Source organism: Indicator indicator, chromosome 21, assembly GCF_027791375.1.
Source record: "Indicator indicator isolate 239-I01 chromosome 21, UM_Iind_1.1, whole genome shotgun sequence".
Taxonomy (NCBI): Eukaryota; Metazoa; Chordata; class Aves; order Piciformes; family Indicatoridae; genus Indicator; species Indicator indicator.
Window position 1 is genome coordinate 12,633,012 of NC_072030.1, and position 18,701 is coordinate 12,651,712.

An 18,701-nucleotide genomic window follows, 5' to 3' on the forward strand; every position below is an offset into this window, starting at 1 on the left:
GCAATTACAGAGTTTTCTGACTAAACAGGGCTGGAATTTGAAACAGCCAGATGCTTTCTCATTTGTTCCCATTTGGGACCTTTCAGCTGTTTTAAATGGCAGATATTGTACATCTCATTACAGAAACTAGGTGCCTAGTAAGTTGAAGGGACAACTATATCGTCATGCATATTCATGAGACAATCACGTCTCTTTCTGATGATTAACTGCAAAATAGAACAACAGCTCAAATTCTTGACAGTAATGCAAAATGACTCACTCTGAGACATGACTAGATGTAAGGATGTTTATACCATGGCGTGCGAATCAATCTATTCCATAATATTCCACTAGAATTTAAAATTTAGAACTATCAAGAGTTTTGAACCACATTTTCTAAAATATGCTCCTTTTGCAAGTATGGGTTGGTGAGTTACAGCTCTTTCAACCTTCTAGCAGCAAAGGCCAACTGGATAAGGTCTGACTGGTCATTCATTACTGGCCAGTTTGGCCTAAACAGTGATCACCTCATAATATGGCATTCTTATTTTTAATTATACTGATTCATGTTAGCAATAGGTCAAACCAGAGCAAAATTAAATCAGACTAATTCTGCTGGGAGGGGGGAGGGAAATGGAAAAAATACTAGTCACCATGGAATATATTATAATATCCCATGGCTAGTGGTTAATTATGGGAATATCTCAGTTTTATGAGAATCCTCCTATAGCACATACATTTATGGGGCTCCAATTTGATTACTTAAACCCCATAACCTACCTCTACCCATGGAATATCACTATTTATTCTATGGAGTAATTTCAAAGTAGATAACCACGTTGAAAACAAAGCCAACTTCATTTCTGGCAGGTGTTCCAGCCAAGTTGTATAGTAGACATTCTCTAGCCTGTTCAGAATATCCCCCTGTGTTGTAAAGAGATCGCCATTCAAGTGATTTGAACTGTCATCTAGTCAAAAAGAGATGTTTTGAAAGAGCTAGCATATACCTATGATGGTCTTGTGTTATCGCTTTTTTACTTTGAAGAAAACTCTAATTTGTTGCTCATTGTGAGTGAGGTATTCTCTGGTCATCTCATAGCCATGCATGTTGATGTCATTGTGAGAGGCACAAAGAAAGTCAGACTTTCCTTTGTGTGTGATTTCACCAATGCCAATGCTAACTTTGGAGGGAAAGAGCTGGTGGGAACCTTCTCTTCTTTTCTCTCTTCTTTTCTTATTTCTTTTCCCTTTTGTGCAACTATGTAAAATCCATTCAGAAGGTAACTAGCTTTTTTTTTTCCCCTTTGGTTGAAGGCTATTCCATTGCAACAGGCCAATCCCAATTCACGTGACTGATAGACTGTCTTTTTCCTATTGTATCTTTGGCGCATAAGCGTATGGTTTTATCATCCATTCCCCTCAGGTTGCAAATGCTTATCACAACTCATGGCCAAGCAGCAAACTTCCTCATAAACAGATGTCTTTGTGGCATCACATATCAAGAGGGAAAGAGGGCACAAACAATACTGCATGTCTCCTACTGTAAGCAATATACCAACAACCCAATTGTAATGTGCAAGAGATACCAGACTCCTGAGTACTTCTGCAGTCAGCTCCAGAGTGACTTTCTTCTCAGAAATCCCTTGCTTTATAAAATTCCTTCCATTACCTACCCAGGTCCTCTCTGGGAGCTAGAGGACTAAGAACTCTACGAGTTCAGAGCAATTCCACACTGGTATCCTGAGAATACGTGTAATTTTGGTTCAATGGGGAACTGTTTTGCCGCCATCAGTGCTCTAAAATAAGCTGTTACTAGAATATCTATGAAATGTTGATAGTAACAGCAATTTATCTATTTCTGCAATAATTAAGAGAGAATATTTTTATATACATTTTCAAGTATATATATTTTAAGAAGTAACAAAGCACACTTATACATCAGCTAACAAAATGGACTCAGTAACACTGTTGCTGAAGTTCTGTTTCTGATAATTATTATGCACCACTAGCTGCAAAAAAACACTGCCTGCATCTCAGCTTCCTAGTAGAGAAAGATCTACAAAGAGTGCAAGAAAACAGTAAAAAATCATGTGATCAGAACTGAACTGTTAAAACAAGATCTGCATTGCCTTGGATGTTGAGGTTCACTTGTGTAACATGAAGCATTCATAGGCACTGACTTGTTCCTGAAGCTACAGCCTGCACATTAGAGGAAAGCAGAGACATGCAAGCAGTGAATATTTCCCATACTGTAAAGTATTTGGATGGTTGACAGCACCTAACTGTAAACAACCAGTTAACACTGTACTAGGCTCATGGACTGGGTGCCTAACGTTTCTAAAATAATGCCTGAGTTCTCCAAGATATTTCTTGTCATTTTTAATTGTAAAGCTTCAGTGTGACAGTGTCTAGGTGATGTAAGGTCATATGATGCATATCTAAATATGTTATTCCCAAAAGAGCCTGTTTAGCTGCTCAGGTGTAAAGGACATCATATGAAGTTATTAACTCCATATATTGTCTGGTAGAATGATTAAACACTTCACAAAACAATGATGAGTATGAAATAGTTCCACACAGGACTATGTCTCTCTAGCCCTCTTGTGCACCAAGTCAGCAGTTCTCAGCTGTTCCTGGTCCATACACAGGGCTGGGGGCTGTGCAGAGTCCTGCACAGCCATAGCCTGGTGCCTCTGCTCAGGATGAAGAACATTTTCCTGGCTCAGACAAGCAAACAGCAGAACTCTGCCTGCAGGCTGCACAGCTGCTGCCAATGATGCCATGGTCATTTGCAGGCAAAGCAAAGAGGGTTTGAATTTAAATTCTTGTAAGTTTGAAAATTGTCCCCAACACTCTCAGCAGCTCAGTCCCAGGCTAAACTACACCTGGCAGGAGGGTATTTTTAAATAACAGCACTTGATTTTAATTTGATATCAAGAATGTCAGAGTTTGATTCTATTGTGCCTCCACTTTCTGTAGCAACCCTTCCTGTTCTCCATTCCAAGGCAGCAGAAAGGGTGGAAAAGCACTTCAGGGCAGGGGATGGCACAACTACAGCTGCAGGTAGGCCTTTACCAGCATCACGAAGAAAGCAGAGACAAAGGCAGTTTCTCAGACCTGTAAATTCTCAAGATTCTGCTTATATGGTGCCTGGAGGAACTGGACCTGATCTCACCTGACCAGTTTGATTAAAACTCCTTGACTCGGGGATATCTCTGACCATAGAGGAGCAGGTGTCCCCTTGTTTAAAATACACATCAGGTTCTAGCATCACCGTGTCAAACTATTAACTTTGTTGTGCTGCAGTGTTGTTTACAGGCCCCATTCAAGATCAGGGTTTCATTTTGTCACTGTCATATATGTGACAACCACCGTATTCCACTCGACAGGCTAAGTAGACAGCAAAGAGAAAGTGGAATTCATCTCCAGTATTTTCATTTGACGCAGCTTAATTTAACTGAGTAAGATCACTTAAAAGGTCTGTGGCAAAGCCACTAGTTTAACATAACTAAATAAGCATCAGTCAACCATAGTTTGCTGTGCTGCAGTGCCTTTATCTAAAGGCTTCTGAGAATTCCAGACAGTCAGTATCATACCAGAAGCAAAAGGGCAAAAAAGCAAACCAGAAAAACATCATCTCAGCCACTTAAACTTAGCTAATTTCTGTCCCCAACCACACACTATCCTACAGGTATAAATAATTTATCTCAGTACATGTAGTGGAATGCATTAAGGTACAAGTTTGTGATAAAACCTCAGAACATGCAAACCGAATCTTGAAAGCTCTCAGTTTTGTTTGGGAAGTGTTACTCAGCTCTTCAGTCTTATGTCAGCTGCTTGCCTACCTGAAGGATAGGTTGACTGTGTCAATACATCTCAAAGTTGCCACAGGATGAAGTGGTGACTGTCATTTTCCAACAAGAAATTTAGAATATGAATGGAATTCCTAACTTCATTTGATGTCTACAGTACTGTCTGGTACCACAGAGGAATGCTATTAAGAATGTGTCCAGAATATATAGCCACAGGTGATGGGTTATTTTAGGTTTGTTCAGAGATCTACCCTAACCTTTTATTGGTTTTATTGTATGTATATACACAATGCCAGCACACACAGTGTTTACATAGCCAAAACAAGAATTTCTCACCTCTCTGATCCCCTCTGCATGCAGCTTCACTTCAACTATCTTCATACAAGTGAATTGTTCAGCCTTTTTCACAGTGTACTGATGGCAGAATTCACTGCTCTGCATAGCTGTAAAATACAGAAAAAATGCAACCAGGATTCAGGTGCCTAAGAGAGGAAAAATGTCTGTCATTACTAATACAGTAAGTAGCTTCAGAAAAAAAATTCTGTTTACTTACCTGCCCCAAACCGCATTTTCCATAACCTGCTCCTCAACTATCTCTATAATTAAAGCAATCCAAGTCTCACTGACCGAGAGGAACTACGTTGTTAGAGTGACTTAGTGTAACTCCATGGTCAGATGAACAGGAGCAAAGCTGTGATTTAGGAACCTATTATTTCAATGCAATTTCCTGAGAGAGAGCTGATCTCCTTTTAAAAGAATTGTGGAATTACCCATTTCAGCTTTATCACTCGTGCTTTCTGAAGGAGGTGCTCTTTTCTCAGAGCTTCATTTTTCATCCCTTCTGTCACCATAACCTAAGTAACCTGTATTCCTTGGGCAACACACTGGTCCTAATGTCAAAAGTGTGCTGAACACTCTCATTCTAGTGCCAATACTTAGTGGGAACTGGGGACTCTTGGCAGTTCTTGTCACAGGCCCATTATGCTGCATAACATTTTGCTGTACTTGAGAACTTCAGAGACTTTTATGGGTAGCAAAACGTTGTTGAAGCTATAGGTATATAGTCACTGTGGTGGTCCTTCAATCCACAGGGAAGAAAATCCTCTGATCAAATGCCTTTGAACATTGACAAAAAAAACCCTAATCTTAGTGTCATAAAACCATTGACCCTCTCTGTAAGATGAACAGTAGACAACAATGTAAGTGCAAAGAGTTTAGGCCTGTTTCAGCTCAAAAGATTTTGGAGTTTAAATATGCTGGACATCAAAAATACTAAAAGGGAAGTGGAAAAGGTAATAGGGAGGTGTTTTTTGCTCCCTATCCTTAGCTTCCCCAGCCTTTAAAAATCCAAAGGTTGTGACTTCAAAATAGTGAATGAGGTAATGATCATATCCACTGACGATGGAGTCCTCTAGATCTAATGCAGAAATTGCAACAGCTCCATATAAAAGAGTATAAAATGCTCCTTATGCTTTTCTCAACTAACCTAAGCATTTCCTGAGGTCTTGCCTTATACTGGAAGAAGAATCAGGCAGTTCTGAAAAGTATCTCACTCACTCATGATCTGAATTGCCCACTGGAGGTGGCTTTCTCCACACGTGATCTTAGCTGACGCAACTCACTTAAGATCCTCAGTTAAGTGACCTACAGTCAGGTGCAAGCAATATGGATCTATTTCTTGACCCCTGCCCAATGTGGCATTTCTGCAATTGCATAGCTGTGAATTGCACAGAGAGCAGAATTTATAACTAATATAATGTAATACTTTGTTGTACAATTATTTATCTGTTATTTCCTGTAGAGACACAACTGGTGAGTGTCACTTGTACTATGGTGCTTGTTTACTTTAGAATTTGAATAAAAATTAATATCCTCTATACCAAGTTATTTGAAAACAAAAAGCAGAAGCTACAAATTCAAGCACAGTGCTTTGGATTTCCCTGCCTTTCTCTGGCACTATGTGAGACATCGAAAAAAAACCAGAAAAACCTCCCCACACAGCTCCAGCCAGAGATGAGTGTGTGTAGGGGCAGGACTGCACTAACGTGAAAAACAATTGTAGAAATAAATAATGTATCTTAGGTCTTCTCATGCCTTAAATTAATGAGCACAAGGCACTTTTAGTGATGGGAAAACACAGATACACAGATACAACTGCTCCAGCCAAGTAAGGCCAACCTGACCCAATCCTCCAGCACAAGGCAGATGTAAATGTGGTCAATCCTCTTTCTCAAGCACGTGCCTGCCACTGCAGCACCCATGCCAATGCAGAATGCATTCCTGGGATATGAGGGAGGTAGCCTTCGCATCTGCTAGACTCAGTATGAGCAGTGTTTGCAGGACAGACACAACAAAAGGCACCTCTGTGCAAGAAGTACATCTCATACACAGAACTAAATAAACAGAATGACAGGATGACTTACCCATTACTACAAAAGGCCAGGGACAAAAGGGTCTATTGTGTGAGGTCTCAGTTTTGTGCCCAGTCCACTTGCCTATATCCCTCTTATTCTGTACTTGCTGGAAATTTTCTCCAAGCTTTTTGTCTACTGCTTGTCTGTTTATAAGCACAAAGCTGAAATAACAAGCAATCTACCATTCCTGCTGTCATTGTTCTTTGTATTCATCCATGCTCCATGCCTCAGACACCTTCCATACTGTACAGATCATCATGCTGTATTCCTCAGTTAGAGCAGTAATATAAGATTGTAGCATGGCTCACCTGACTACATCCTTTTGCAACCTCTACCTGACCTGTCAACAACCCACAGTCCTCTACAGAATATGGTGATAGCGAGAGTCTCAGAAGTCCAGGATGGGTGTAAGTGAAACTCCAGAAGTGTCAGGATAAAACTAGGAAAGCTCTTCCTGAGCTTTTTGCAACGCAGCACTTCAAGGAACAATAGTTGTCAGCACTGCATTAAGCACCTAACCAACAATACCTGTGATAGCAAGATGCACTGGATCTACTTAACTAGACCTCCTGCATTTCCTCAAGCAGTACAATAGGCAGGCAGCCAACATACAGTCACCTCACTTCAAGAAGTAATACCTCTCAAAGGTGATATTCTCTGGGAGTGATGTTACTATGTTGGCCAGTTAGTACGGGGCCAGGTGGTCCCGTCACTAGAGTGCCTTTACTGGGAGACACGGCTTCCTGGAGGGACCCAGGTCAACACGGTGGTGAGTAAATATTGAAGAGGTAGGTTGGGTTGGAAGGATTCTGCATATTCATGTAGCATACTAAATTCTGCTCTCGGGCCAGTGTAAAGTCCGTAAGTGTGATATCTACTCAGAAGAGCTTCATAATGAATTTCAAAATATGCAGTAATATAAAAATCAGAAAACTGTATAATAAAGATACCCGGCACTAAGAAATATTTTTATGTCCTTAGAATATTGGGGTAACTAAAACTGAGCTGTTATATAGGAATCTTAATTCTTTTACATGTTCTTCACATTTTCTCTCTCTTTTTCTCTTTCTCTCGCTCTGTTTGTTAACATTTACTTGTTATTACTGTACGTTGCTTGCAACTTGTGTATGTTACAGACTGTCACATTTTATTCTGTGAAGTTTTTCTCCAATTCCCATCAACCTGAGCTCCATGTTGGGCAGACGAGGAGATTACAGTACAGTTCTTTATTGCAAAAGAACAAGGAATGTCACAGACTATAGGTAACTTCACTGAGATTGTGACACAAAACCTGATGCGAGGTATTAATGCAAAGAGTAAGTACTTGGTATGACAATAGAACTACTTAGTTAAATTATCTTTTTTTTCTTTTTTTTCACATAGCCTGCATGGGAAAAATTAATTTTCATTACTCTCCAGCAGAAAGAATTCCCAAACCTACCAATTTAGGATTATTTTACTGCCATTTTGAAAACCAGTGATATCCATGCTGACACATCATCGCTCATTCTCAAAGGTTTAAATCCATATTTTCTATGCTGTTCTTCTCTATGCTATACCTCCTTCCATACTCTCTAAACTGTAATATCATTTCATCATCTTTTGTCTATGGTTTAATATATCTTCTCCACAATTATTTTTCTAATTTAATAAAAGTTATATCCCTTTCACTCTAAGGACCTGATTTAACAACAAAAATGAGCCCCTACCCATGGGATCCATGTTTCTTAATCCTGCATGAGGCTCTGGAGCCCATAAAAATTGATTTCTGTAGCTGAAGATGGTCTGGCACAGAAGGATAATTGTTATTTTGCTGAATCAGGTTCTAAGCAAACAATGTTGTTTACAGTCTCCCTCAATTACCCCCAAAGACTACTTTGAAAGAATGATAAAAAATAGCTGACATTTCAGATAATTTTCTAGAGGAATAGCATGAAATTTATTGCTACTAATCATATTCTTAATTGTCAGTATATCCTGCGTTAACTCAGAAATCACTATAGCCATGCACTAACTGCAGAGAAGCACATTTTTCTCAGTGTGCAGTTCCTTTACTCCCTGATTCACTGTTATGCTCTGGCCGTCCTTTAATCAGTGAAGAAGCACAGCAGAGTTTAGCTGGAGTCTAATATAAAAGATAAAGTGATCTATACTGATGTAGTTGCTGAGTGGGCAATGAATATTAATGAGCAGCAAACTCCAGGCAACTAAAACAAAAAAAACAACTTACAGGAGTGAAATTTGAATTAAAGAGACTCAAGAGAGTAAGGAATTGAACTGTAAATATTTCTTTCTATGCAACATTTAGGGATACAAAGACAACAGGTATTTTCAGATGCTGAGCAACTCTTAACCCTTCCACAAATCAGATGAAATGTTTCTTGTACTTGCATTCATCCTCTTAAGTTCATCATAATTACTTGCTTAGCACAAGAAGTATCTGGCAAAAGTGATGCTGGAATAATAGGATGCAAAAAAGGAATGTAAAATCTTTGCATTTTCTACAGAATAAAGACAGCTGGGAAATTCTGTCCTTCAGCAGCAACTACAGCAGTCTCACAGCTGCTACACTTCCTACTTCCAGCTAATAGGCTCTAAGAAAAGCTAAAGTACATCACCCTCTCTTTGGCCATGCCAACTGTTTTCCTGTACCATTCTGTCACCGGCCCAAGAGCCAGGGAAAACCATCATACCAAGACAGTTTCCTGTTGCCAGCATAGTATGACACAACAAATATTTGTCACATTAACATCCTTTTTCTATCACCAGAAAAGCATGAGAGGACTGAAAAGCAGAAGAGTAATTAACTCAATGTTATTATTTCTTCAGGGATCAGTTGGATTAAAGTTCTCCATTGTGAGTGACCTCATGGAGATCCTTCTTCATAAGAGATTTCAGGAAGCTCCTGTGCATGTTAGGGTTAGTGTCAGGTGTTTAAAAATGAGTAAATGAACATGATCCTCAAGCTCTGAATGAGAACGATAGGACCAATTTCAACTGGTCAGGAGCAGGACTATCCACAGACTGCAATAATGGCAATCCCAGGTTTGGGACCAGGGTTATAAGAGCACAGCTGATATCTAGACAAATTCTAAGTTCATTTTTAGATGTATATGGAGTAATGGTGTGGAATGTAACTTTAGTTGGACAAGGTCTCCTTAGAAGAAACATTTTCATCTTTCAAGCAACTTTCTTTCTCAGTTCTGGCCCTGATTTGCACTAAACTGCTCCTATCTTTTTCCTGCTTGTCAACCCCTCCCCTTATTTCACAGGCCTTGAAGTCCCTTGAACCTTTGAGCAATGGCAAATGGCTCTTCAGAGAAGTGGTAGGTGTTCAGGCTGGGTCCTTGTCTCTTTTAACCTGTAAAAAGGGGTAGCTGGAAGAAATCCAGTCTATGTTCTTCTGGAAGAGATTGCCACTGAGCTCATGTGGCCAAGTGAAACAGCACTGTATCTCTTAATTGCTGTGTTTCTGCTCCAGGGCTGAGAAGACCTGATCTTCTTTAGCATGTCAAAGAATCTGGAATGATTCATGTACCCTGATATTGACTCACGGGTAAATATGCATAGATATCATGCTGTGAGTTGTGCAGTTTCTCTCAGTCCTGTTTCAGTCAAAGTAGTTACGAGATACAGAAGTTCCTGTAAGGACTGGACAAGGCATTGGATTTCCAGTCCTGTAAGGACAGAAAATGGTCCACCCTGAGAGTGCCTTTCAGCTTATCCATTCTTTGGGGTAAGTGACCAATTCACAGCTCTGTGGACATATGGGAGACATAGGAAGAGGGGCAGCTACAACTTCAAGAGGAAGCAGTGGGAGCTGGGACCATGCCTGGCTCACACATGATTTCTGAAGATAGATTCTAAGGTACGAAGAGTAGATTAGGAACTTTCTTTCATGGCAGCTCTTGGAAGATGGCAGTGTTTACTTACAGGGAGAGGACTAGGGTGACTTTCCCAGTCTAGGAACCACTTCTCTACAAGTGCCACATTTCCAAGCACAGAGTGAAGTCAATGATATATTGTACAATCGTCTACAGATACTCTAAACATAAGATGCAGTTCAAATAGGTGGAGATTCAGAGTCAGACTCTAGACTAGCATCAAAACCAGCAGCACTGTTAAAGCCACAGTGACAGCATGCAATGACTGGCTATGACAAAAACAGCAAGCCATGCTGCAAGTAGACAGGTATCTCTGCTGTGCTTCTCCACAATAAGCAAAGTATGTAACGCAAAATCCAACATATCTTCTGAGATATTTTTTCTTAAAATCTCTCCTCCCCATTCTGAAACTCAGTGTTTGCTCAGAAATGCCTGAAGCACTTTAATAGTACTTTTCTGCAAACGAAGATAGATGAGATAAAAAAAAAAAAAAGCAGAAACCACAGAAATGAGGTAGCTGTGAAACGTACTACTCCACTGGGAGATCTGCTGAATACTTTCTTTAGCCTCTCAGCCAAATCTCTGCAGGAGAATGTTTAAAGCTGGTGCAGTTAACTAGGTATTCACAGATAGGACAATTACGTAGATCAGGTGCCAAGCTGAGAGTCAGAAGATTTTGTTGTAAATAACCCCTTACATAGCAGCAAGCAAGTCACTTCACTGCATGGTAGCTTTACCCATCTGTAAAACAGAGATGATAACGCTGACTTTTCTTAATAAAAGAGAATCTAAAGAGCAAAAAATGTCATACAAACCTAATTCAGATTCTGTTAGCAGGGATGGAAAGACTCATGTGAATTTGGTAGGCCAGAATCAAGACTTGGGAATGTTGAACACCGAGAAGTAGTCATTGGTACAACCAGACTGGTAGCCAGAAGAAAGTAATGGGTTAGGTAGTTTTGCTTTATCTGGAATCCTCTCAGACCCAAGGTCTGTCTTGGATAAAGCAAACATGCAAACTGAAACTTGAGAAATCATCTTAAAATAACATAACTTCATCCCATCTTTAGACCTCATTCCTGGAATTGTTCAGCATACAGTAGATACACTAATGAAAACAATAGGAACTTCTAACTCAGGTCTGATGACATCAGTGATGTTTTCTTTATTCCCATAATATACTAATCACATATTAAATATCATGTGATTGCCCAGTCTTATCTTCAGAGAATTAGGTGATTTGGAACACAACTACTTAATGCTTGCTTATAGACACCAGCAATAGATGCAGTTTTCTGTGCTAGTAATTTCTGTTTCCTAACTATTTAGCAAAATTGTCACTGGGCATTAGCATTGCTATCCAGAATCTGATTCCTAAAAAATGGCCCATGCATGGAATATTCAAGGGACATTATTTGGACAGACCAGAGATTTATCTGTGTCTCCAGCTACTCTGTTCTCTTCTTACTGAGTAGAAATAACAAGGTTGTGGATTTTCAGCAACAAGTATATAGAAAATTCCATCATTGCTAAGGGACTCTGAAGAGCCTGCAAGAGCATGTTCCAGTTCAAGTGGCTAGGGATGTATGATGCAATTTATGAAATTCCAAGAAAGTCAATTTCCTTGTCATTCAAGCATAACAGAGCCTGCAAGATGCTTGCAAAAGTGTTATCAGAGAGCCGCCAGACCCACAACCACTCTGCTCAGTATGTTTTGAGCTCTAGAATCAGAGCAGTGCCCTCTCCATCACTAACAGTTTAGTTTGCAGATTGAGGCTCAGATGTAGCAGTGGGAACCTCAGAAATTTCATTTCAGTATTAGAGCCATCAGCTTGTAGCAGTAGAGGCTTACAAAGAAGCCCAGTCCCCATGAGGACAGCGACTGCCCCCAAATGCAGTTAAGTGATTTTTAAATCAACAGCTCAGTACTTGCAGTATCATGGCTACTATGGCAGCTGTGCCAGGTTTTGTGCAGAGTGGCATTAAATAGCAGTGAGTGTTATGAACACAAAGGAAATATAACTCAGTGCAAACTTAAAACTTTAGAATCCTACTGAAATCAGTGTCTACAAATATTAAAATGCAACTATAGCTTCTGCTATTTAAAAAAAAAAAACGCATTGAATGACCTGATTATTTCCATTGTACAAACCAAAACATTACTATCTCTCTCTTTGGGAAAGTAATTGGCTGATTCTGCATGGAGAAGAATGGAGGCAGAGGTGAGATCTGCAGAAAAGACTGTTTATGTTGTGACAAACCAGTGCCCTCTAAATAAAAGTAAACACATAGAATTCAATTACTGGTACATGGATAAAGGCATAGTTTGTGTCGTGTACTTCTGTGTGTGTATGCGTGTGTGTATGTGCAGAGCAACAAATATAACTTCAAGCGACTTTTGCCTACAACTCATCTATGTTGTCCATCTGAAGCCAGAGGATCAGAATCCTATCTCCAAGCCCTACCTAATGTACTTTCCTTTTATCATTTGGCTTCAAAACTGCTGAAATATAAATGACAGTATGATGTAGCATTCAGAACAAGCAAGTAGGCTACTCTGGAAGAAGCACTGAAATTAAGTCTGTCTGTTGAGTTTGTCTTTCCTAAAGACTTGCAGGACCACCCATTGCCTTACAGTGTCTACATAATAAGCATTGTGCAACCGAGGTGTAGGATGCTGCCAATACCACCCAGTTAATGTATCTCAGCATTTGTGAAACTACAGAAAGCACGTTTTGACTGTTTTTCCTTCCTTTCAACCAAAATACTCACATTGAGCTGTGCCATATTTCGAGTATATTCTCAATATACCAATTTGCACTTTAAACCCCTAAAATAAATCCTACACTAAATAGCACTTTAAATTGTTTTCTAAATGTCAAACAAGTCACACAGAGAAAACTTACTATGTTCAGTCTATCCTCATGGGAATGTGTGGAGTAAAATGGGCAAATCTGACAACCTACTTTCATTATTTACAGCTGAGAGTAAATTTTACTCCATCTATTTTCCAAATTCATGGCCTGCTGTAGTGTTTTCTATCTGTAGTGTCCCGTGTTGGCATTGCAAATACTGTATGTGTTTCAGAGGAGAACATCAGAAAATGGATTGCTTTTTTTTAAAATCCACATTCTGCTGTCATACTTCCATACGCAATGTACTCTGTGTGTCTGAACTGTGTACAGCCATTCTGCATGACTGATACTGGAAATGCTATAAAACAATCTGGGTAAATCTGGGAAAGGGGAAGAGCAGGAATTTTCCCCTCAGTAATGTTGCACATAAGCATAAATCAGCACAAACAGAATATACTCAAATACTAAACCCGAACTGACAGTCCACTGCCTCTCCAAAGTGCTGAGCGACAGTAGGCTTCATGACCAACAGGTCCTTCATGCACCATCTGATGTCATGCCTAAACATACTCCAATTTCTAACCGCAGTCTTCTGCTCACAGGACTAGGAACCAAAGCTCGCCCATTTCTGAAACTGCCCCTCTGTGTGGAAGTGCAGGTGGCTGCTGTTACACCTAACGCAATTTTATGTTGTTTCTCCTCCCATTTAACAGACTTTATTTTGGTGCAGTGCACATGAATGCAGTGTCTAGTACAGATATGCTACCTTTTGTAGTGTTGCTATAGAACTCTTTAGCTGTGAACCCTTAATTTGCAGCTGGAACTCTAATAAACAGTGCATAGTGTTTCAATAGCCTTTTGCTTATATGTTTGAAGATTCGAAACTGAATGGTGAGGTGGCCAAGGCGGCGCTGGCAAACGAAGACTGTCCCCACATAGACCAGGCTATTACGCCTGATGAGGGCCTGCCCTTTACCCGCTCTGGCACTCGGGAGAGATATGGACCCTGCTTCCTCTTATCAACCGGGGAATATCCCTGCCCGCCTGATGGAGGAATAAGAAAGGGTATGTAGCTGGGGTCCTGTAACCATGTAGATAGCAACCGTTGTAAATAAATAAGAGAAAGTCAGCTGTAGCTGTAGCACGCAATAGTGCGCTTGCTGTAGATATGCACGTTTGGACTGGAAACCACCACCTGATGTCTGCATTTGGAGTTTCTAACCTATTTCTTTCAGAAAGAAAAGCCTGAGGAGCTGTAACTACCCCATGCAGCTATGCTAAGCAGTTGAGTCTTTCACCCCAGCTGGTGCACTAAGTTTTAGTGGAGGATGCTCTGCAATGTCCTTAAATTAGCCCATCCTTCAAGGAGAGGCCAATTAGCATTTCATAGCAATGAGGATTTGCCACTTGGAAAGCTCACAGACCTTACCAGACTCTGAGAAGCATAGACTTGAAAGTGGCAGACAGAAAAGATAAAACACAAAACCAAAACATCCTAAAGAGATATTAAATTCTTATTTGGCTACCTTAACAGAGCACTAAAACAAATTATTTGGCTATTCCTAGCTGTTTAGTCCAACAGAAAGAAAAACATACAAGAACATCTGTTAGCACAGGTGTCTTTACAACTGGAACATAATCCATCTAAAAACACTTTCATAAATAAACCATTACTAGTTAGTTTTTCAGAGCTCTGATGGCTAGTGATCTCTCAGAAGTAATTGTGTTTTAGGTTGCTAATGGTCAGAATAATCTATTCAGCAACAAAGGTCAAATCAAATGAAAAAACCTTCCCTTCTTAAAATAGGCTGTTTTGTTTAAATAATTTAACATGAGGAAACCATACAAACCAAAATCAGTTACGTATGTATGCACCTAAGTTGATAAGGAATGGGAAAAATGGAAATCTCTCTCTTCAGATCAGTGTTTATCACTGGTGTACTGTATATAGTATACGATATAGTCAGTATTTTAAAACCGCAAAGATTGTATGACGTAACCATACACTGAGTATGGAGTATAGAATTCCCACGTGCCATTGTATGATGGGCAATAGTTATAGTAAATGCCAGTTATAGATAGTGTATGTATTTATAAGTTTAAAGCTTATCATCAACAAAGATACAGTTGGAGCACAAGACTTTCATATGAAAGCATATCCTCTAAAATTTACCTTTGTAGCAAAGTGTTTTACTTGATTCTGTATCGGATAAGCATTGGCCGTGTTCATTCAGCCCGGGCGAGTTCGGGTGGTTCCAGTGGATCAGGGGAACACTCCAAATGGCACATCCTTTGGGATGAGGAATGTATGGTTTTCACGATGCACTGCAACCGTCTCTCGTTACTGAATGAAACAGAGGCTGGTTGGCTAAAGAGTAATATACGTCAGCATATTGTTGGCCTGTTTGAAACATGTTGAGAGCATCTTAACTGTTGTTCCAACAGAATTTCATCCATAGTTTGTGCAACTCTCTGTACACTTGCTGAGCTATTTATGTGCATGTCTGATAAAGAAAGGGGGAAGGGGGGGGGAGTGGGGAGGGAAACCAAATGCATGCATTTTCTTTTTTTCTTTCTTTCTTTCTTAATTCTGAGAACAAAAGAGTAGTATCTCTATAGCAACACAACAAATTCTATGGATTTTGCTGCCTTTTCCCTGCTCCTGTCCCTAAAGATACCAGAAACCTTAATTTTGCCTGAGGTCAAAATGCATGAAGTGGAAGGGAGAGGTATGTGTGAGTGTATAATGGACACACAGAAAATCCCTCCCACTGACTCTTTTTTTTTTTTTAGGGTACAACCATGTTGCTGCCTATAGGATCAATTACATAGCCTGACCTTGCTTGAGAAATGATTTAATATATATATATATATATACACACACACACACAATTATTTTTTTTAAAACGTGTTCTGTACTTCAATGGCCTTCCAGTCATGTTGCAAGTGATACTACTCTTGGCATGTCCATGCATGCAGATGCTATTGAACTGGCTACAATGTTGACCTCATTCTTAGTCCATTCTGTCATTGATCCAATGCTGTACTTTGCATTTTTCTTTTAAATGAAGGTTACGAAATGTCACGGAGCCTTAACAGCATAGCTGGCATAAGTGGAAAAGCGATAGGATTATCCTCAGTGTCTGCGCCCTACAGCTCTCCTAGTCCAGTGAGACGTTCTTGGTCTCCCATCCCATCTATATTGTAGCATGGATCAGTAGCAGAGAATGGTCTAAAAAGCTTTATTTTCAATTAGCCTATGCTATGTTGCATATAATCCAGGTGACTAAGTCTGAAGATGCAATGTCTCACAGTAGCACCTGCTGGGAATGGTGTTACTACTGATGCTAGGTGACAACACTCCTAAATAGCACTCAGATGACAATAGGAAGGCATTTGCATAGTACTGGTGGGCCATACATGCTGCATGGTATCAGTACATAGGATGAAGGGTAGATGCACCAGATAGTTTCCTTGCTGGTGCATCCTGCTAGTATATGCTAATTTTGGTTAATAGTGGATCTACTGGCTCTGTATGGAATGGGTTAGGCATTTAGTCAATGCTGAAACATGCCAACGATGGAAGATTTTGCTTTTCTCAGGATATTTTTGAGCCATAGGAACCCTGCAGGAGTTTGAGCAAACAAGCACAGTAGGATGAAACTTTGCATGGGCGCCTATTTAAAGCTGAAAGCAATACTCAGACACACTGTAGAGAGGTCTCGGTCTGGCTGCATGGAAAAAAAATCCTGTTGAAGAAGAATATGGCTGCCTCTGCATGTAGCTATTTCACCTTTTCCTCCTTCCTTTAAAACTAAGATGCCGAGCTTGATGTGAAAAGCGCAGGGAAGAAGCTCAAGTACTGATTGTATTCTTTACATGCAGATCTTTGCAAAGAAAGTCCAGTCATTGCTAAATATATGCCAACAGAGGCAGTCAGAGTGACCTGACAAGGCAAGATGGAGATGAACATTGATGGCTAATAAACATCTGTGTGGAACTGTGCAGGCATAGAAGACCTTCTCATTCGGACAAAGTTAACTCGCTCCATGCAGGTTTTATGGATGATTCTTCGTGGGTTTGGAGTTGTACTAGAGATGCAGGCTTTTTCTACGGCCAAAATGTAACAAAACTGTAGAAGATCCTTTTTTTTTAAATCTATTTTTTTTGTTCCATAGCATGAATTGCATGAAGAAAAAATTCTGAAAATTAAAAAAAAAAAAATCCCACAAAAACAGCAAAACCCCCAAGAAACACTGCAAATGTATGATTGAGAAAAAAAAAAAGCAAAGTTATATATTTTCTTTCAAAGCTCTTTACTTTTACATACATTGTTGTAGCTAAAATGTAAAACATTATAAAACTGTACATTTCTTTGCTATGGATTGCTTCTTTTTGTATACAAGATACAGAGTAATGGTTTTAAAAAGTGCAATCAGGCAGTCATCGGTCATATTGACCACGCCTTCACAGTTCATCACACCCACATGGAAATCCAAGAACTTTTAATCCAACTAGAAGTGTATAAAAATAAGAAAAACATTTTCCTGTCTGTTTTTGTTGGCATGCTTGTGACACATGGGACCTTTCTTCGGACCTGACAGTAACGGCTGGTCTAGATTTAATTTTCCAGCTCTGGTTATGTTGTATTTTATTGATGTATAGATCCAACATAAAGACCCTTCATAAATTGTTCATCTTAAGTAATCAGTATGAATTTTAAACAAAAGAGGTGTTATTTTAAAACTGGGACTTATAGTACAAAATCAGGAAAATACTCAAGTTATAAATGGTCTCAAAGTTTAAGAAACAAGACAACAGCATTGTATGCAATTTAGTACTGAGTAAAATGCATGCACAATGTTATGCAAAACAATTCTAGCATGAAATAAATTTTGTATCATGGTTTCAGTGCCTGCTGTATAGTGTAAAGGGGAATCCTTTTCTGAAGCGATCAGGGGTTTCCAGAGACTTGCTTCTAAAATCTTGAATAAATACAGTGTTCTCAACAGAAATGTAGGAGAAAAGCTTGGTATTGCTTTGGTTCTACAATGCTAATTTTGGTTAGTAGATAGTAAATGAAGCCTGCAAACACTTGATACAACCAATGTCTGAAGAATTAGCACCATTAGTAATTTTACGAGGGAAGATTAAAAACCCCTATCATTATCTAGATATCTTCCTTTTCCCCTCCCCAACAATAATAAAAGTTTGTCTTTTTAGCTGATTAAATGAATTCAGTTTTTCTTAATTCACTGGGGCCTGTCCTTCACTTGTTTTTCACTGAGCCACAGCATTCCACCTGATAGGAAACTGAAAGAAATCCAGGTGCCTGAGTTGCACTTTATTTTGCTACACAAAACACGCAACAATCAGAACCAAGAAACACAATGGGATTGAATTTCAGTTCAGATGCTACAAATAACTACTATGGACTATGTATCAACAGCATCTTAGTTGCTTGAACCTTTTTGTAACATACTTCTATAAGGAAGGAAACATCTTTACCCTTGTGAGAAACTTCAAAAGAGCTGGCAACCTTCTAGGCAAGCTACGGCATCTGCAACTGCTCATGACAATGGACATTTAATGGAATAGTATTCCTGTGGTCTCGAGGAAGTAGACATTAAACCCAAAAAAATAGAAGAAACACTCATGACTCTGGTAAGTGCTAAATTATAAACAAAAATCCAACTGCAACTGGACCTTGTCTTCACAAAAATCTTCCTCCAAAAGGAAAATCAGGGAAGACTGCAA

The 18,701-nt window shown here is 39.5% G+C and overlaps 1 protein-coding gene across 5 annotated transcripts in view; it reads left to right on the plus strand.

Annotated features, from left to right (window-relative positions):
• KCNC1 (potassium voltage-gated channel subfamily C member 1) overlaps positions 1–16,894 on the plus strand; it is a 92,475-nt gene extending 75,581 nt beyond the window's left edge. The window contains exons 3-5 of one of the 5 annotated variants that reach the window (XM_054390317.1): positions 10,246–10,289; positions 13,940–14,009; positions 16,016–16,152. In XM_054390317.1, the coding sequence (XP_054246292.1) occupies positions 10,246–10,289; positions 13,940–14,009; positions 16,016–16,152 (251 nt within the window). Of the gene's footprint in view, positions 1–10,245; positions 10,290–13,820; positions 14,010–16,015; positions 16,153–16,829 lie in introns of those variants that run through there. The other 4 variants (XM_054390319.1, XM_054390316.1, XM_054390315.1 and 1 more) reach the window with 4 other exon arrangements.
• The last annotated feature ends 1,807 nt before the right edge of the window (positions 16,895–18,701 follow it).